This window comes from Phoca vitulina, unplaced genomic scaffold (assembly GCF_004348235.1).
Source record: "Phoca vitulina isolate PV1807 unplaced genomic scaffold, GSC_HSeal_1.0 scaffold10, whole genome shotgun sequence".
NCBI lineage: Eukaryota > Metazoa > Chordata > Mammalia > Carnivora > Phocidae > Phoca > Phoca vitulina.
This window is the reverse complement of record NW_022589713.1, coordinates 44,817,679-44,838,685: the sequence shown is the minus strand read 5'-3', so window position 1 is coordinate 44,838,685 and position 21,007 is coordinate 44,817,679. Positions and strand designations below refer to the sequence as shown.

At 43.7% G+C, this 21,007-nt stretch overlaps 1 protein-coding gene across 1 annotated transcript; it reads left to right on the top strand.

Annotated features, from left to right (window-relative positions):
* The first annotated feature begins 1,536 nt into the window (after positions 1 to 1,536).
* CCR8 (C-C motif chemokine receptor 8) lies at positions 1,537 to 7,596 on the top strand. The gene is made up of 2 exons (XM_032408342.1): positions 1,537 to 1,589; positions 6,499 to 7,596. Exon 2 carries the CDS (start codon positions 6,529 to 6,531, stop codon positions 7,594 to 7,596), a length of 1,068 nt encoding a protein of 355 aa, XP_032264233.1. The 5' UTR covers positions 1,537 to 1,589; positions 6,499 to 6,528.
* Positions 7,597 to 21,007: the final 13,411 nt, after the last annotated feature.

Here is a 21,007-nt window from a genome sequence, read left to right as displayed (position 1 = left end):
TGGTAAGAGCCTTTTCCTGGCTTGTAGATGGCCACCTTCTTGCTGTGTCCTCACATGGTCTTTTCTCTGTACACATGCAGTCAGAGGCTTCTGGTATCTCTTCCTCTTCTTCTTCTTCTTCTTCTTTTTTTTTTTTAAGATTTCATTTATTTATCTGACAGAAAGAGAGTGAGAGAGCATAAGGGGGGGGGGAGCAGCAGAGGGAGAGGGAGAAGCAGACTCCCTGATGAGCAGGGAGCCTGATGCGGGGCTCCATCCCAGGACGCTGAGATCATGACCTGAGCCAAAGGCAGACACTTAACCAACTGAGCCACCCAGGTGTCCCATCTCTTCCTCTTCTTATAGGAACACCAGTCCTATCAGATCCAGGCCCCATCCTTATGACCTGATTTGACTCTAATTACATCTTCTAAAGGCAAATACCATCACACTGGGGGTTAGGGCTTCAGCATATGAATCTGGGGGGGGGACATAATTCAGTCTGTAATACCACCTCCTCCTCCCACACAGTTTCTCCTATTATTAACATCTTGCATTAGCATGGTACATTTGTTACAATTGATGAATCAACATCGATAGATTATCATTAACTGAAGCCCACAGTTTATATTAGGGTTCATTCCGCATTGTACCTTCTTTGGGTTCTGACAAATGCATAATGATGTGTATCCACTATTACAGTTTCGTACAAAATAGTTTCACCACCCTAAAAATGTCCTGTGTTCCACCTTTTCACCCTCCTCCCCCTGAACCCCTGGAAACCATTTACCTTTTTTTACTGTCTCTATAGTTTTGCCTTTTCCAGAATGTCATATAGTTGGAATCAGATGGGCTTCATTCACTTAGCAATATACGCATAAAGTGTCTTTGTGTGTGTGTGTGTGTGTGAGACTTGATAGTTCTTTTTTTAAATCACTGAATAATATTCCGTTGTGTACATTACCACAGCTTGTTTATCCATTCCTTGACCGAAGGACATCTTGGTTGCTTTCAATTTGGGGCAATTATGAATAAAGCTGCTATAAATATTCATGGTCAGGGGTTTGTATGGATATGTTTTCAACTCATTTGCGTAAATACTCAGGAGCATGATTCCTGAATTATATGGTAAGCCTATTCTAGCTTTATAAAAAATTGCCAATCTTCTTTCAAAAAAAAAATTGCCAAACTGTCTTCCAAAGTGGCGGTACAATTTTGCATTCCCACCAGCAGTAAATGAGAGTTCCTCTTGCCCTACATCCTCTCCAGCATTTGGTGTCAGTGTTTTGGACTTTAACCATTCTAATAATTATGTAGTGGTATCTCTCTGTTGTTTTAATTTACAATTCCCTAATGACATAAGGTGTTTAGCATATTTTCATATGCTCATTTGTCATCTGTACGTGTTTTTTGGGTGAGATCAATTTTTTTTTAACTTTTTAAATAACTGTGGGATGGTAGACCCACCCCTATTCTGCCACTCACCACAAATAGATAAGACACCTCCCTCGAGAGGAGCTCTTGCTCACTGGGCTGCACGCACAGAGGGCAGGTTCTGAAAAGAAGGAATTAGCAACACTGAAATCTCCAGAACAAAGGCTCTAATTAAGGTATGTATTAATGAGCATCCTTGGGGAAGAAGGATAGAAGTAGGGAGGGACACTTTTATGTCCCTGGGAAAAAAGCAAAGGGAAGGCAAATATTTCAGAAGTCTGGCAGAAGAGGTGAATTTTTTTTTTTTTTTAATCTTTGTATGTCCTGAGTCCACAAACCTGCAGATGTCTTAGTGGCTGTCCATGGCTCTGACTGAGGGAGGCAAGCCATGCCATTTTCTCTGCAGGATGCTAGGAGGGAGTCAAAGCTCCTATAAGAGTGGGAAGAAAATACCTCTTATCACCAGGCATCTTTGTGCTGGTTACAAGGCTTCTATCAGACAAACCATTACTCAGCTACAAGATAGTCTAGAACTTGAAAGTCAGGTGGCCTAACTTCTAAAAGACTGGAGTGTTTTTCCTCTACCCACAAAATAGCTAAATATGGAAGAGGAAAAAGCATTCAGAGTAGATGTAGGTTTGAGTCCTGGCTCTATGGCCTCCCTCTCTGTAACTTTAGTCAGTGGACTGATGGTCTCTGAGATTCAGATACAACCCTAACTCCAGAAACAGGAGGTATGAGGGCCTGCTTCACAGGGATTCAAGAGAAATGAACGAAAGAATGCATCTAAAACACCTTGTCCACTGTAATAAATGATGGACATTCTTAATACTTCACATAGATTTTACTGATGAGAGAGCATGGGGGAAGAATGGATTGGGGTTTAGCAGGAAGAATCTGGGGAAGGAATAAGTTGAGGACTTCCCCTTATTCTAGGTTATTAGGAGAGCTGAATAGAAGGAAGGCAAACAGAAAATTATTTTTTTTTAAACAACTGTTAGACAAGTGGGAAGGAAGATGTAGGAGGAGAGACTATTATTTTGAGAGATACTAGCTACAAAAAAAAAAAAAAAAAAAGACCCACCTCCATACTTCAGAAACTATGTTTTTAAACCCACTTTGGGTACATACTTAAATAAAATTAATATCTTTAAAAATGGCTAACTTGCCAGGCATTTCAAAATATAGAAAGAAAGGTGGCTTAGTGGACAGGGGTGTCTGAATGTTCAGAAGCCAAACACCTTGGAAAAATAATGTCCAAATTGAAAGCATCTTGAATGTGAATATCAATCTGAGAATTATCATGTTGTAATTGTTGAGTCTTCCCTCACATAAATACAGCATATGTTTCCTTTTTAATCGTGTCCTCTTTGATGACCTTCAACAAAGTTTCATAATATTTTACATAACTGAGCTGCTGTTTTTATCACATTTGTTTTTAGAAATCTTAGCAATTTTTGTTGCTAGTATGATTGGGATCGTTTTTTTTTTTTCCTATTGCATTTTTAAAATAGTTATTTATGGTGCTTATAAAAGCAGTGAAAAGAATGAACTGAACTCTTTAGAAGAGCGTGGCTGTATTTCTAAAACAACAGTGCGGGGAGAAGAAAAGTAAGATACAAAATGAGAGACATGACAACCATTTGTGTGAGTCAAAAGAGCACAAAACAATATTATATATTATTTAGGGGTACATTGAAGTATGTAAAAGGACAGGGGAAACTTTGGAATGAACCATACCAGACTGGTTTCAGTAGTTGCTTCCGGGGTCTGGGAATCGGTTGTGTAGTTAGAGAGAGCTCTGGCTTCAGCTGTATTGCATTAGAAAGGCAGGAAGAGAGGGAAAGAAAGAAAAAAGAACTAAAAGCAAATCTGAGAATATGTTAGCAATTGCTAATTCTGGGTCGTGGAACGATAGGTATTTAAATTGTCTTCATAAATTTTGGCTTTTCTTATCCCACCCAATCCCCCCTGTACTGGTCAGCTGGGGCAGTTTTCAATTTTTAAAACATGTTAATAGACCTTATTGTTTAGAGAAGCTTTAGGTTTACAGGAAATTTGGATGGAAAATACAGTTTCCATATGCTCCTTCCCCCACCCCTGGACCCCTTCGTCTGTTTCGGCTGCCATAGCAATATACCACAGGCCGGGTGGCTCAAATGGCAGAAATGTATTTTCTCAGGGTTCTGGAGGCTACAAGTCTAAGGTCAAGATGCTGATATATTAGGTTCCTGATAAGTGCCCCTTCCTGGCTTGCAGACAGTCACCTTCTCAATTTGACCCCCTAGGACCTTTTCTCTGGGCATGTACTGAGAGAGAGAGGTCTTTGGTATCTCTTCCTCTCCTTATAAGGACACCAGTCCAATCAGATCAGGACCTCACCCTTACAACATCATTTAACCTCAGTTACCTCCTGAAGCTCTATCGCCAAATACCATCACAATAGGAATTGGGGCTTCAATATATGGGCACACAATTCAGTCTTTAACATCCTGCCCTCTGGCTTCCCAAAATTCACGTCCTCAAGTACAAAGTACATGCACTCCATTTCAACAGCTCCCAAAGTCTTAACCCATTCCAGCATCAATTCTAGATCCAAAGTCTCACCTGGGTATCATCGAAATCAGGTATGAGTGAGACCTGAGGTATGATTCATCCTGAGGCTGAATTCCTCTCCAGCTGTGAGCCTGTGAAACCAGACAAGTTACGCGCTTCGAAAATACAGCGGTGGGACAGGCATAGGACAGACATTCCCATTCCGCAGGGCACAAATCAGAAAGCACGGAGAGGTGGTGGGTCTCTGGCAAGCCCCAAAGCTAGCAAGGCAAATTCAATTAGGTTGTAAGGCTCAAGAATAAGCTTCGGGGCGCCTGGGTGGTTCAGTCGGTTAAGCGTCTGCCTTCGGTTCAGGTCATGATCCCAGGGTCCTGGGATCGAGCCCCGCATCGGGCTCCCTGCTCAGCGGGAAGCCTGCTTCTCCCTCTCCCTCTGCCCCTGCTTGTGTTCCCTCTCTCGCTGTGTCTCTCTCTATCAAATAAATAAATAAAATCTTTAAAAAAAGAAAAGAAAAGAATCTTCTTTGTCTGGGTGCTCTGCCCTCCGGCCCCACTAGGTGGCAGCGTCACCTGAGGACCCCAGGCTGGGGCCCCACCCCCAGGGCACCGAGCGGGTGGGCCTCCTGCCAAAGGGGAGGAAACAGTCTTACCCCTTGCACCTGTACGGACAGCGCTAGCCCTGATGATTTCTGTATCTTCAGGGTCATTCCTCCGTTTTCTTGAAGGATAAAATGTACTCGCAGGCATATGGCTCTATTGTCCCATCCTATAGAATCCTAGAAGTCCAAACGCGTTGGTTTATTTTGTCTCGTCTCTGCAGCTTTGGACCAAACCGGCAGCGTCTCTCCCCCTAGCTTCTGTTGAAACGGCTGATGAACTCCATGGGTGACCTCTCTGTGGAGTGGTCCTCCAGCCACACCTTAGGCGTGCTCTCCAGAAACACTTCCTCATTTCTGTGGTACGGACAGGCTTCCAAATCTTCGAGTTCGGATTCCTCTTTGTGTTAACGACTCCTTCAACTTACCTCTCTCCTCTAGCATTTTACGATAATCGGCACAGAGAAGCCAGGCTGCCTCTTTACCTTGGTTTAGGAATACCCCAGACAAATACCCAATCTTCCTCAAAACACTAGAACACAATTCAGCCAAGTTCTCTGCCACTTATAGCAAGGATCCGATTCCTCCACTTCCAATAACATGTTCTTCATTTCTGCCTGAGACCTCACCTTTAACATTCATATTTCCGCCCCCGTTCTGTTCACAATGATACCCGTAATCTCTAAGACGATGGAAGCTCTCTCTCCAGCCTCCTCTCTTCTGCCGGAGCGCTCAGCATAATCACCTTTACCATCCACATTGCCACCAACAGGCAACCTCGGCTTTTTCTAGCATGCGCCTCAGGATCCTTCCGCCTCCACCCATTAGCCGCTTCCAAAGCCACTTAGGTATTTGTTACAGTAGCACCCACTTCTCAGTATCATAATCTGTACCAGTCAGCTCAGGCTGCCATACCAAAGTGCCCCGGACTGGTGGCTTCAACAACAGAAATTAATTTTGTCACGGTCCTGGAGGCTAGAGGTCCAAGATCAGGGTGCCAACAGGGCCGGTTTCTGGTAAGACCTCTCTTCCTGGCTTGCAACCATCCATCTTCTTGCTGTGTCCTCACTGGTCTTTTCCCTGTGCGTGCAGAGAGAGGAAGAGAGAGAGAGAGCTTGCATGCTCGGGTGACTCTTCTTCTTCTAAGGACACCAGGCCTATGGATTGGGGCCCCACCCTTATGATATATTTAACTGTAATTACCTCCTTCCTGGCTCATCTCCAAATATAGTGACCTAGGTGGTGTCTTGGCCAGTTTGGGCTGCTATCCCAGAATAACGGAGACTGGTGGTTTATAAGCAACAGAAATGTAATTCTCGCCATTCTAGAGGCTGGGACGCCCAAAATCAGGGTGCTAACAGGCTCTGATGAGAACCCTCTTCCAGGTTGCAGACCACTGACTTCTCCTTATAACCTCACATGGCTGAGAGCCGAGAGAAGAAGCAAGCTCTCCTGTGATTCTTATAAGGGCACTCATCCCATTCATGAGGGCTCTACCCTCATGACCTCATTTAACTCAATTACTTCCCAAAGAACCCACTGCTTAATACCATCACAAAGTGGGGTAGGGCTTTAACATATGAATTTTGAGGGGCGCCTGGGTGGCTCAGTCATTAGGCAGCTGCCTTTGGCTCAGGTCATGGTCCCAGGGTCCTGGGATCAATCCCCGCATTGGGCTCCCTGCTCAGTGGGAGGCCTGCTTCTCCCTCTCCCACTCCTCCTGCTTGTGTTCCCTCTTCTGCTATCTCTCTCTCCATCAAAATAAATAAATAAAATGTTTTTTTTTTTAAAACATATGAATTTTGGGAGGACACAAATGTTCAGTCTGTAACAGGGCTTTAGGGCTTCAAAATATGAATGAGGTGAGGGGAGGCAGTTAGAATTCAGTCTATATTTTTAAATAAAAATATTTTTAAGGAATGAATCTCTCTTAGGTGCCTCTCTGACCTGGTCCTTCTGCCTTGATGGATTATACACTGGAGCCCAATGTGACCACAGTAACCGACTACTACTATCCTGATGTCATCGCAAGCCCCTGTGATGGGGAACTTATCCAAAGAGATAGCAAGTTGCTTCTTGCTGTCTTTTACTGTGTCTTGTTTGTATTTGGTCTTCTGGGAAACAGCCTGGTCATCCTTGTCCTTGTCGCCTGTAAGAAGCTGAGGAGCATCACCGACATATACCTCTTAAACCTGGCCCTGTCTGACTTGCTTTTTGTCTTCTCCTTCCCCTTCCAAACCTACTATCAGCTGGACCAGTGGGTGTTTGGGACTGTAATGTGCAAGGTGGTCTCTGGTTTTTATTACATTGGCTTCTTCAGCAGCATGTTCTTTATCACCCTCATGAGTGTGGACAGGTACCTGGCAATCGTCCATGCTGTCTATGCCATGAAAGTGAGGACAGCCAGGATGGGCACAGCCCTCAGTCTGGCCGTGTGGCTGATTGCCATCATGGCCACCAGCCCATTACTAGTATTGTACCAAGTGGCCTCTGAAGATGGCATTCTACAGTGTTATTCATCTTACAATCAACAGACTCTGAAGTGGAAGATCTTCATCCACTTTGAAATGAATATCTTAGGTCTGTTGATCCCATTCACCATCCTTATGTTCTGCTACATTAGCATCCTGCACCAGCTGAAGAGTTGCCAAAATCACAACAAGACCAAGGCCATCAAGTTGGTGCTCATTGTGGTGATTGCATCTTTACTCTTCTGGGTCCCGTTCAATGTGGTCCTCTTCCTCACATCTCTGCTCAACATGAACATCTTGGATGGATGTGTCCTGAGCCAGCGGCTGATTTATGCCACCCATGTCACAGAAACCATTTCCTTCACTCACTGCTGTGTGAACCCTGTGATCTATGCTTTCATGGGTGAGAAGTTCAAGAAACACCTCTCAGAAATATTCCGGAAGATTTCCAATCATATTCTCTTCTTCATAGGAAGACAAATACCTAGGGAGGGCTGGGAAAGATCCCCCTCCTCCTGTCAGAACCCCTCCCGTTCCTCCAGCACAGACTACATTTTGTGACAGGGGTGCTTCTTTTAGGAGACAAAAATGATTTACACTGGAGTCTGAGGCTACATGAAGGGATACTCTTAGAAATGTGGTTACAGACACAAGGCATATTTCATGAGAGTTAATGAACTCTGACTATTGCAAATTAATCTTCTCAACTTTCAAAGATTTTGTTACCTTTTTCTGGAAATAGTCTATATATCTCACTATTAAGTATAATGTTAGCTTTGGGATTTGTTTTTTAGTTTTTGTAGTCTCTTTATCATATATCAATTTAAATTTTATCAAATGTTTTTTCACATCTATTAAGGTGATCATATAGCTTTCCTCTATTATTCTGTTAATTTGGTGAACTACATTGTCTGATTTTAAATCAACCTGTATTTTCCCTGGAAAAAAATGACCTCTTGTTCACGATCATTTTAATAAATAATTGGATTCTCAGAATTTTCATATCTGTGTTCATGAGAAATATTGCCCTGTAATTTTCCTTTTAAAATGTCCTGGTGAAACATGCAGGGATGTCCACTATCACCACTGCTGTTCAACATAGTACTAGAAGTCCTAGCCTCAGCAATCAGACAAGAAGAAGAAAAAAAGGCATCCGAATCGGCAAAGAAGTCAAACTCTCATTCTTTGCAGATGATATGATACTTTATGTGGAACACCCAAGAGAAATCACCCCAAAATTGCTAGAACTCATACAGGAATTCAGCAGTGTGGCAGGATATAAAATCAATGTACAGAAATCAGTTGCAACGACGTGGATGGAACTAGAGGGTATTATGCTAAGTGAAATAAGGCAATCAGAGAAGGACAATTATCATATGATCTCACTCATATTTGGAATTTAAGAAACAAAACAGAGGATCATAGGGGAAGAGAGGAAAAAATAAAACAAGACGAATTCAGAGAGGGAGAAAAACCATAAGAGACTCTTAATCATAGGAAACAAACTGAGGGTTCCTGGAGGGGAGGAGGGTGAGGGGATGGGGTAACTGGGTGATGGACATTAAGGAGGGCACGTGATGTAATGAGCACTAGGTATTATATAAGACTCATTAATCACTAACCTCTACCTCTGAAACTAATAATACATTAAATGTTCATTAATTGGGGACACCTGTGTGGCTCAGTTGGTTAAGCATCTGCCTTTAGCTCAGGTCATGATCCCAGGGTCCTGGGATCGAGTCCCACATCGGGCTCTTTGCTCAGCAGGGAGTCTGCTTCTCCCTCTGCTTGCAGCTCCCTTTGCTTGTGTTCTCTCTCTGTGACAAATAAATAAATAAATAAAATCTTTTTAAAAATGTTAATTAATTGAATTTAAATAAAAAATTAAATAAAATTATAAAATAAAATAAAATGTCCTGGTCAGATTTGCAATAACATGGATGAACCAGATGTATTATGCTAAGTGAATAAGTCAGAGACAGACAAACAGATATCATGCAATTTCACTTGTATGTGGAATTTAAGAAACAGAACAAATGAACAAAGAAAAAAAGAGAGAAACAAAAAACCAGATTCTTAAATACGGAGAATGAACTGGTGGTTGCCAGAGGGGGGGATGGGTGAACTAGAGGATTAAGAGGTACAAACCTCCAGTGTTAAAATAAACCAGTCAGGGAGAAGAAAAGCACAGCATAGGAAATACAGTCAGTAATGTTTTTTGGTGACAGATGGTGGTGACTACACTTACTGTGTATGATCACTGAGAAATATACAGAATTGTTGAATCACTATATTGTATACCTGAAACTAATATAATATTGTATGTTAATTACATTAAAAAAAATGTCCTGGTCAGATGTGATCTCCAAAAATGTGTTGGGAAGTATTCCTTTTGCCACTACTCTCTGAAAGAGTTTGTGCAAAATATTGGGTGTTACTTCCCCCATAAAAGTTTGGTGAAATCCATTAGTGAAGCCATCTGGGATTTCTCTGTAGCAAGATTTCCAATTATGCATTCAGTTTCTTTGGCAGATAAAGATTATTCAGATTTTCTGTCTTTGCTTGTCTCAGTGTTGGAAAGTTGTGATTTTAAAGGAATTTTCCCAGTTTAAGTTGTCAAATTAGCATAAAGTTGTTCCTAATATCTTCTTACAGCATTTTTTTTTTTTTAAAGATTTTATTTATTTGACAGAGAGAGACAGAGCGAGAGAGGGAACACAAGCAGGGAGAGTGGGAGAGGGAGAAGGAGGCTTCCCGCTGAGCAGGGAGCCCGATGCGGGGCTCGATCCCAGAACTCTGGGATCATGACCTGAGCTGAAGGCAGACGCTTAACGACTGAGCCACCCAGGCGCCCCGTCTTCTTACAGCATTTTTATGAGAATATGAAGTAATGTCCTTTTCATTCCTAATTCACACCAAATCATTGGTGATTTGTATTTTCTCTCTTTTTTGTTCCTGATCAGTCTAATGAGGTTTACAAATTTTATTAATCTTTTCAAAAAAACAGCTTTTGGCTTTGTTGATTTTATGTTTTTGTCTTTACACTGATTTCTGCTCTTATTTTTTTAAGATTTATTTATTTATTTGAGAGAGAGAACGAGTGGGGGAGTCCTGAGGGAGAGGAAGAGAGAGAAATCAAGCAGACTCCCCACTGAGTGTGGAGCCTGAGGGGCTCCCCCCACCCCGCCATGGCTGGACCTCACGACCCTGAGATCATGACCTGAGCCAAAAGGAAGAGTTTGGATGCTTAACTGACTGAGCCACCCAGGTGCCCCTGCTCTTATCTTTATCTTACCTGCTTTCCTTAGGTTTAATTTCTATTTTATTCTAGCTTCTTGAAATGGAATCTTAGATTACTGATTACCAACCTTTGTTCATTTTTGAAAGATGTCTTTAGAGCTACAAAATTTCCTCCAGCGTTGCTTACATTGCATCCCATACATTTTCATACAATTGATTTTCATTGATTTCCAATTTAAATTATTTTCTATTTTCCACTGTGAATTTTTTTTTTTTTTTAAGATTTTTATTTATTTATTTATTTGTCAGAGAGAGAGGACAAGCAGGGGGAGTGGCAAAGGGAGAAGCAGGCTTCCCACTGAGCAAGGAGCCCAATATGGGACTCGATCCCAGGACCCTGGGATCATGGCCTGAGCCAAAGGCAGACGCTTAACCGACTGAGCCACCCAGGCATCCCATCCACTGTGAATTCTTTGTATCATGAGTTGTTCAGAAATGAATTTAAAATTTCCAAACATTTGGGAGGTGGGGGGGGGCGCCTGGGTAGCTCATTCGGTTAAGTGTCTGCCTTTGGCTCAGGTCATGATCCTGGAGTCCCAGGGTCCAGCCCCACATTGGGCTCCATGCTCAGTGGGGAATCTGCTTCTCCCTTTCCCTCCGCCCCTCCCCCGATCCTTCTCTTTCTCTCTTGCTCACTCTCTCTTTCTCTCTCAAATAAATAAATAAAATCTTTTTTAAAAAATTTCCAAACATTTGGGGATTTCTTTATGCTTTAGTTTCTAGTTCAACTCCACCACTCTCAGAGAATATATATGTGTGCATTTGGTTTTTTGAAATTTACTGAGAATTGTTTTATGACCCCAAATACAGTTTATTATGGTAAATGTTCCATGTACACGTGAAAAGAATGGGTGTATTGAGTGGTTGTTGGAGCTGTTTAATCAGATTGCTCTTTATTCCTGCTGATTTTTGCTGTTTGCTTATTCTATGAGTCACTGCAAATAGTATATTAAAATCTTGAACTGTGATTATGAGTTTGTCTATTTTTCATTTTAATCCCATTAAATTTTGCTGTATATATCTTGAAACTATGTTATTAGGTACATGCAAATATAAGATTTGTATATCTTTCTATTGAATTGACTCTTATCATTTTTTAAGTATATTTATTTATTTATTTATTTGTAATCTCTACACCCAACATGGAGCTCAAACTCATGATCTCAATCAAGAGTCGCATGCTCCTTGGACTGAGCCAGCCAGGTGCTTTTATCATTATTAAATGTTTCTTTTCTTCCAACAATACTCCTTGTCTGAAAGTTTGCAAAGGTCAGCATTAATATAGCCACACCAGCTTTCTCTGGATTAGTGTGTGTGTGTTGTGTTTCTCTATACTCTTCTACTTCAAACCAAACTATTTTCTTATGCTTAGTTTCTCTCCTATAAACAGAATTTAGTTGGGGCTTTTTTTTTTTTTTCTTTTTGCACAGGCAGGGTTTCATTACCATGAAGATACATAATATGTATAAAATCTAAAAATCACCTTTAGATAGACTATTCTGCTGGATCCCATTATATAGTATACAAAAGGTTGATTTCTGATTTCAGAACAATTTTTTCTTTTCTTTTCCAAGTTAACAATATAATTTCAATAACAGATGATACATTCTGCAAAATTGACACACATTATATTGACCATATTGTAAATAAATGCCTGGAGGGCAGCCTACTCAGTTTAGGAAAGCATCCAAACAGCTTTATCTTGAAATGTTTAAATAGGTGCTTAGGATTCACACACCACTCCTCCAAAAAGTGTAACTCCTGAAAAACATGAAAAGGTTGCTTCTTTCTCCTGCTTTAGACACAAACTGACTTTATTCTGACTCCTGTGAGCTCCATTATTATGTTAGGTCACTAATAACAAAAGACAAACTCCTCATTCTGAATGTCCAGACACTGAAATTCCAGTTAAATTTGTAACCATGTAGCAATTTCCTGATAATCTGTGTCTTGGTAGAATTTTCATTATAAGTCATCTCGGTGCTTGGTAGATCCTCTTTTCTTGGAGTAATTTCTTACACTGATGCAAGTAAGTGTGATATGTGCTTAATTAATAGTTGTTGCATGAATAAAGAAATGTGCCCCTGAAACAAGACAGGGTTAAGAACTAGGGTGAGGTAGGTACGCAGGACTTGTACCTGGCTCTCAGGCTAATGCAAGCCACACCAGAGAGGTGGGAAATGTTCTGGGGCACAGAGCATCTTTGAGGAAAATGCCCACACATAAGCAAAGTTTTGCCAACAGTTCTGCATTATTCAGAGCCCCCTCCAGCCCAGGTTAGGCACTCCTGATAGAGAGGTTCAAACTTATCAGGGACAGCTTTAACAATCCTAGCAAGGTCTGCCTCTTTTAAGAAACTGCACAGAGCACCAACCTGAAAGTCACATCCATGACCCACACACCATCTTCTCCATGAGTTCTTTATACAGCTCCACCATGGTGGGGCTCCAGGCAGCACTGGGATGAGGAATAATCCTTACACTGGACTGCAAGTGGCTGCTGGAAATCTGAAACGTCCAAAAGAGGTGGCAGACTACACCTGATACTATCCTGATTTGACTCATTAATTTATGCACATATATAATACATGGGCCTGTTTTCTGCAGGCAGAGCAAGTACCAATGTCCAGAGGTGAGAGGGAGCATGTCAGGTTCCCAGAACTGCAGAAGCAGAAATGTTTAATGGTAGGGAAGGGAGGCCAGGGAGCAAGTCAGAGAGAAAGCCCAGGGCCTCACCTGCCATGTTAAAGAATTCGGGCTTTATCCAGAAGAGTTACAGAAAGGAGAACAAAACGGTCAGATTTGCATGTTGGAAGGATCCCCACTTGCACATGGGGACTTGTAGTCTAGTAGCGCCTCGGTGACCCGGTGGTACAAAATTCAAAGACACCAGTCTTTTCCCTGCCACTTCCTTGCCCTGCTCCCCCATGTCGTCCAGGCTTTACTTCTGAGACGGTTCCCCTTGGTTGGCCATCTGGCTTATCATGCCTCCTTACTGGTATGCCTCGCATTACAACTGGAGGCTCAACCTGAGGCTCCTTTTTCTGGCAGACAGAGGAGAGGACCAGATGTAGGTGGCCAGCCCTCCTCCCAGGAATGCTGGATAACCCATCACACGGCAACACCTTCTTGTACCTTCTACCTGGTTATTGTTCATATGCACTGGTGTCAATCAGTCCTTCCTGTTCTTGGACAGTTTCTACTTTTTTCTGGCTTGTTTATTGGCTTACTCACAGTTTCCTGTATATGCCCTTCATCACCTACACAGATGGAAAGAAATATAGATTCTCATTTATAGGACAGACAGACCCGTAAGGGGGGAAAAAGCCTAGGAATGATCTCTAATCCTCACTGCCCTCCTTCTGGGGGCTCTTTTGCCAGCAAGTAGATGATAGATCAGCATTTGAATGCAGTCTCCATAACTTCTTCCCATTAGTACACTGTATTTCCTGCTGCTTGTCCCTTAACTGCCCTGAGCATCAGTTTTCAAGTCTGTAAAATGAGAGTAACACCATTAGAAGGGTATCCTACTGTCCCAGAGGCCAGGAGCCACAACGGGCGGGGCACTGGGCTCTTGCTCCCTCTAGTGGTCAGTTTGAGCCGCGCTCCTGAATGGGTGAAGGAAGGAGACCCGTGGAAAGGAAGGGCAGAAGCTCAGAAGTGGTGTTGAAGGGACAGGAGGAGGCAGTTGGAAGACTTCTCATATTATATGCCTAACCCGTCATGAGAATTTCTGCTTTGAGATGCTCGGCAACAATGCAGGTGTTCGACGAGTGTTTGGAGGCTTCACCCTTGAACTCTAATTAAGTCGTCTAAACCTTCCCCATGTCCCTTGGAGATAATACTGTACAGGAAAATCTTACCTAAATTTCAGACCTTGGTAATGAGAGGAGGGGCATATTTGCTTATTTTACAGACAGGATTTTCGCCTGCCAAAACTCAGCGCATTTCAGATTAGTATTTGTCATTCAGTTGATAGAAACCGTGGCATCCCAAATCCATGGGCAGTCCACTCCTCACACTGCTAACGTCTTCTCCCCGAAGCCGCTCTTCTCCCTCAGAGGAGTGCGGGGCTATTCCAGGAGGTGCAGGTGGGAAGCTAGGGCAGTGGGGTTGCCTGAGGGCCTTCTTCAGGGGCAGGGCTTTTTTGCCTTGGAGACCTGCACCGCCTGAATTGTCAGTCCCCAGCCTGAGGTCCCCTCCCCTACCCGACTCTTCCCTTTAGTCCAAATGACAGAAGACGCCCATCTCCTTCTCTGGATCACAGAGATGGAGAGCCTTGGCTTTGAATATGTCATTTTCTACAGTGAGTCAGAGAAGAAGTGTGTCTGCTAGTTCTAGCCTGGGCCCCTCCTGGAGGGGCCATCTGGGTGAGGCTGGAGGAACAGCTAAGCCGACAGCTCGGATGGGCTTTCTCTTGGCCCCAGGCTCACTGGTGAGTCTGAGGCTGCTGTGAGCAGGTTCTCGGTTACTGTCCCACTGAGGAGCATCAGCATGCTCATTTTACTGGCTCCCTGGAGAAGGGCGGCTCCACGGGCCCCTCACTGAGGGGCCCCTCCCTGTTTAGGGATTTCTTCCCTGATCCTCAGCCTCCTAAATGGCCGTGGGACACACAGTGGATGTTAAACATGATAAGGGAGAAAATTATGCCTTTTCAGTGCGAGTGCACGCCTGACCCTGTATAGGGAGCTTCGGTTACGTAAATTGCTCACAAAAATTCTTAGAAGGAGACATTCCTTTTTCCTATCTTACAGATGAAGACACAGATGCCCCCAGTGGTTATGTGACCGAGGTCACGTGGCTAGAAATGTGGGATCCATAGTCGGGTCTCTATCGCTGCGCCATTCTGGTTCCACCAGAACTAACCCAGGAAGGAACGCAAGATTCAGCAAAATTTGAGGTTGAGGCTGGTGGTGGGGTGCAGGGCTTCTTCGGCCACTTTGAATAGCTCATCGCCTTCTAAGCAGGTGCAGCTTGTTTCAGACAACACTGCTTGTCTTCCCCTGGCATGGGTTTTCTCTGGCTTCTCCGCTCTACCCTGAGGGAGGTAAGAATCTGATGCTGGATGACAGGAGATCTTCAGCATTTTGCCTCAGCAGCACCTAGCTGTGCCAAGTGAAGTCCCAGCTGACTATTTCTCCCCTCATCTGGCCCTGCAGGATTATCCACGGTGGTGCGCTGGGCACCCTGATAGACACCACGTTTTTCGTGATGGCATACGACAGTACCAATGCAGTCTTTACAGGGACTGTGAGCATCACCTTCAAGAGGTCTGTTTCCTTGGGGCACCTGGGTAGCTCAGTTGGTTAAGAGGCGGACTCTTGATTTCATCTCAGGTCATGATCGTGAGATGGAGCCCCACCTCAGGCTCACGCTGGGTGGAGAGCCTGCTTAAGATTCTCTCCCTCTGCCCCTCCCCACCCCTTCTCTCTCTCTCTCTCTCTCTCTCTCTCTCTCTCTCTCGCACTTTCTCTATTTAAAAAAAAAAAGAGAGAGGTCTGTTTCCTTGCCTGTGTCCAAGTTAGGTGTGAGCTGCTGTGGGGTTATTCCATGTGTTATCATGGAAAATAAGGGCTCATGCAGCAATCCTGATGGCAAAGAGAACTTTGTGCTTTTGCTTTTCTTGTGGACCAAACTTAGATGTTCCTTTTTTATTCAAGGACAAGGTAACAATCTTGAAGATGGGTTTTATGTTCAAACGTAAACATAAGCTACATGGGATGCTGATGAGTTATTTTTGGCCACCTCTGATTTAGGGAAACACCAACCAATGTGCTTGTAAATATCTAAGTTGGTCTACAAAAAATCATTGGGCCCCTAGTGAAATGATCATTCCTTACGTTTAATTCATCTCTTACTTAACACTTAACGTGTACATTACTTCATTTGGTCTTTACCGTAATCCTGGGAGGTAGGTACTTTTATCTCCAATTTGAGAAATGGGGAAGCTGAGGTGAATGCACAGCTAGCAGGTGACAAAGTCAAGATCGGATGCAGGCCTCGCCGCCTGCTCCCAAGGGCCACTCTCTTTGCATGCTAGCACTCTGCGTCTGCGGGCTTCCAAGGAGGGGAAACCAGGTGCATTGGTCAGAGTTCTCCAGAGAAATATATATATATATGCATATATACATACATATACAATATCATATTCATATATTAATCAATATAGCTAGTATATAATATTAATATATTTATAGATAGATCTTAGATTTATTTCAAGGAATTGGCTTTTGCAATTGTGAGGATTGGCAAACCCAAAATCCACAGGGCAGGCCATCAGACTGGGAACTTCTGGGAAAAACTAAAGCTGCAGTCCTGAGGCAGAATTCCTTCTTGCTCAGGGAAGCCTCAGTTTTGTTCTTAAGGCCTTCCAGATGGTTAGGTTAGGCCCACTTAGATTATTGAAGATAATCTCCTTTGCTTATAGTGTACTGATTGTAGATGTTAATCACATCTACAAAATACCTTTCCAGCAACTCCTAGATTAGTACTGATTGAATAACTGGGGATTGGGGCACCTGGGTGGCTTAGTCAGTTAAACCTCTGCCTTCAGATCAGGTCATGATCCCCCTGCTGAGTGGGGAACCTGCTTCTCTCTCTCTTTCTGCCCCTCCCCCTGCTCGTGTGTGCTCTCTCTCTCTCATTCTGTGCTTTCTCAAATAAATAAATAAAATATTTAAAAAAAATGAATAACTGGGGATTATCACCTAGTCAAGTTGACCCATAAAACTCAGCATCTCACAAGGAATACTTGTTTACTGATAGGGCCATTCTGCTGAAGATGAAGACAGCTTGCCATGTGTGGCTAGAGCTACTTGGTAGTAGATGGACTTCTGCAAGTGGGTCCTCCTCACCCCTGTGGGCAATTCAAGCTGGTCAGGAGCTGGGAGAAAACATGTGCTCTGTAAACTTTGTAAACTTTCAGCCAAAATGTAGTATATGTTTCCTCACTGGGAAGATGACAGGAAAACTCGAGGAGCTTGATCGTTGCAGAAGATAGGGAAATGGTTTGTCACAATGCTGATAGAGAGGTTTGTGGCTTCTATGTGATGATTAAACACAAAATGCCACATGGCCTGGGTTTGCTTCCCAGCTGCTTTCTTTCATTGATCCTGATATCTTGGCCATTGGAGTAGAATCCCAGGACCCCCACTCTGCAGGGGCATCCTCCCCCCCCACACACCCACCATAGAGTCTTCCGCCGCTTTCTCGGAGACCAGCCCATGAATAGCTCTACTTCATTGCTCTCTCTCATGGTCCAGTCATCGCCGGCTCAGTGGTGAGGCTGGAGGCAAAGGTCACTGGCACAGAAGGACGTAAGGTATCTCATCTCTCTCTTGCAAAGCCCGACACAGCGACAGGACTGTCCTCTTTGCCGAAGCTTCTGGTAAAGGCATTAGAATTTTTTTTTCCTTCTGGTTGTGCCCATCCTTGAGACCAGGCACAGAGGGTGACTTCCTCCATTGCTGAGGGCAGTGTGTGCCCTTGGAGACTCTTAAGACTGCTCTTTCAGACTGTGTTTGGGGTCAAGGGGATGTTTAAATGGAGAGGAGCTCCTATTAGTTACACAATGGAGCCCGTTATAACATATCCATTCACCTCTCTGGGAGGCCACTAGTCTTAAAGAGGCTCATGGAGATGGAGGGGAGAGGACTGTGGCCATACCGTGTGCATCATGTCTCCCCTCTTGATCCCTCCTGGCTTCCACAGGGCAAAAGTGGACTCATTGCTTTGACAACAGTAGAGGGACTCTAGATATTTCCAGAAGCAACTCTGGATCCAGGCACACAGAAAGGAAAAGTCTCCCTGAGCTGGTTTCCTGGAAGCATGGGGGGCAACTCATCGATGTGCTCTTCAGGATTCCAGCCACCTTCTTCCAAATGAAGTGACACAGGTGCCAGGTGCTGTAAGGCTCATCTCCTGCCCTGGAGGGCAGGGAACCGAAGCTTGGGAGCAGATTCTGTCTCCCATCTATCTCCAGTTTCCCATGCTTACTCCAGCTTTTTCCTTCTTGGATGGTGGAAACTCCTCCAGATGTCAAAGCTTGCTGTGAATAAAGCTGTAAAAGGGAGGTCGTGTATCCAAATCAAAGTATGTGTATTTCTTCCTGGATTGAAAGTGACTACAATCACCAGGATGGGAAATCATCATGAAACCTTAACACCCAACTCAGAAAAAAAAGGGCCAGATTGGGTTTGGGGGATCGAATGTGTAAGTGGGGGGGAGTCAGGTCATAGAAGCAAAAATCACCTTCCAGAGACTGCAGACAAGTCAGGGAAGCCGTGACTGATGTTAATGACCTTGTTTTGAACTGAAGTCACATGCAATGTTTTCACCATATATTTTTCTTTTATTTTTTAACTCACCGCTCCAAGTTTTGCCATTAAGTAAGTAAGTATTGCCCCAAAACTCTCCCTCATCTGCTAATGGGTAATGCTTCTTTCACGTGATCTCATACGTTTCCACATCTCCAAGAACATGGGGGAAGGATTGAAGAGGATGGGGGGACTCTGGGTTCCAGGGCTGGGAGTGTAGCAGGAACAGATAAAGTGGAGGAAAACCTGGCAGGCACCTACCACCCTTGGAAGCCAGCCCATTTCTTCTGAGCCCACAGCCAAGCCAATGTACCTGCTGGTGGTGGGGCAGCCAGCGGCAGCAGGCTTTCATTGTGGGTTTCACCTCTGCCCCAACCCCAGAGTGGCTAAGAGCAGCCTCTGAAATTCACCAATCCACTGTTTCTCAAAAGTAGGAATCCTTGACCTCTGGGGGAAAACATAGCTGTTCCTCAAAAAGAGAAGTTTTAGCTTAGTCATCCACACTGCACAAAGAAAATGAAACTCACGCTTAAAACAAGGAGTAACAAAGTATTCAACAATCACCAGACAGATTTGTTTATGTATTTCTTACTGTTTATGCTTTGCTTAATCCCTTCTGAGGACAAAGAGCCACTTTTTTTAAAAAAATTTATTTATTTGACAGAGACACATTTATTTGATAGAGAGGGAACACAAGCAGGGAGAGCGGGAGAGGGAGAAGCAGGCTTCCCGCTGAGCAGGGAGCCCGATGTGGGGCTCGATCCCAGGACCCTGGGATCATGACCTGAGCCGAAGGCAGACGCTTAACGACTGAGCCACCCAGGCGCCCCCAAAGAGCCACTTTCTTGCCTGTTCCTTGTGCCTCAGTGGCACAGGAAAGAAGTCTTAAAAAAACAGCATCTTACTCCCTGAATTATCAGTTTCTTCCCTGACCTAGATATCCCCGGTGGAGACTGGATACTGGAAAGTATCCAGTACTTTCAGTACAGGTGAAGCCTGTCACCATGAAAGTTTGCACTTTATTCTGCAGGTAACCAGGGATGTTGAAGGTGTGTGCCTGCCTTTTTCAACAGGCATGTCAGGATCCCTGCAGCAATACCTTTCAAATGCTCCACCAGACAGGAATAATGGGAAGCTGGGAGGCCATAAATGTTATTCCCAGAGTCCAGATGAGAGATACACCATAATCTTAAACATCTAGACCAGTGTGGTCTAATAGATATGTAGTGTGAGCCACATGTGTAATTTTTAATATCCCAGTCGCCGTATTGAAAAAAAAAGGAAAAAGAGTGGTGCCTGGGTGGTTCAGTGGGTTCCGCTCTCATGATCCCAGGGTCCTGGGATCCAGTCCCACGTTGGGCTCTCTGTTCAGCGGGGACTAGCTTCTCCCTCTTACTCTCCCTCTGTTCTCTCTCTCTCTCAAATAAATAAATAAAATCTTAAAAAAAAAAAGGAAAAGGAAGTATGTAAAATTAATTTTAATAATATATTTCACCAAATATATCCAAAACATCATTTCAACATGTAATAACAATTATTAATAAGTTATTTTACCATATTGTTGTAAGTCTTAGAAATGTGGGTGCCTGGGGGGGTGGGAGGATGGGTTAGCCTGGTGATGGGTATTAAAGAGGGCACGTTCTGAGTGGAGCACTGGGTGTTATGCACAAACAATGAATCATGGAACACTACATCAAAAACTAATGATGTAATGTATGGTGATTAATATAACAATAAAAAAAAAAAGAAGAAATGGGGTGCCTGGCTGACTCAGTTGGTTAAGCCTGGGACTCTTGATTTCCACGGAGGTCATGATCTCTGGTGGTGAGATAGAGCCCTGAGCCCCCGCAGAAGATTCTCTCTCTCCCTCTCCCTCTGCACCATTGCCGGCCTTCTTCCCCGCACTTGTGCGCGCACTCTCTCGCTCTTAAAAAAAAAAGGGGAGAGAGAAAAAAAGAAAAAAGAAATGCGGTGTATGGATAACTTAACAGCACATGTCAATTCCTTCACTAAATTTTAAGCGCTCAAAGGGAAATGTGGGTCTGCCAAAACAATAAAGTTGTTTAACAGAAAAATATTCCAGACTGCTTCAATTTTTAATACAAATTAACTACAATTAATTACAATTTAAAATTCTGGTCGTCAGGCACACGAGCCGCATTTGAAGTTTAACAGGCACAGATGGCTACAGGAGAGCAAGTCTGGACTGCAAACACGTTCACACCTTGCACCAGACCTTGGAAACCGCGGGCCCTGCAGTTCTGGACATGTTCACCAGGTGGCACTAAAGCTAACACCCTCACCAGCTCGAGACAGGCGCCCAACCCCGGAAGCGAAATCCCACGGTTGCACGCAGTT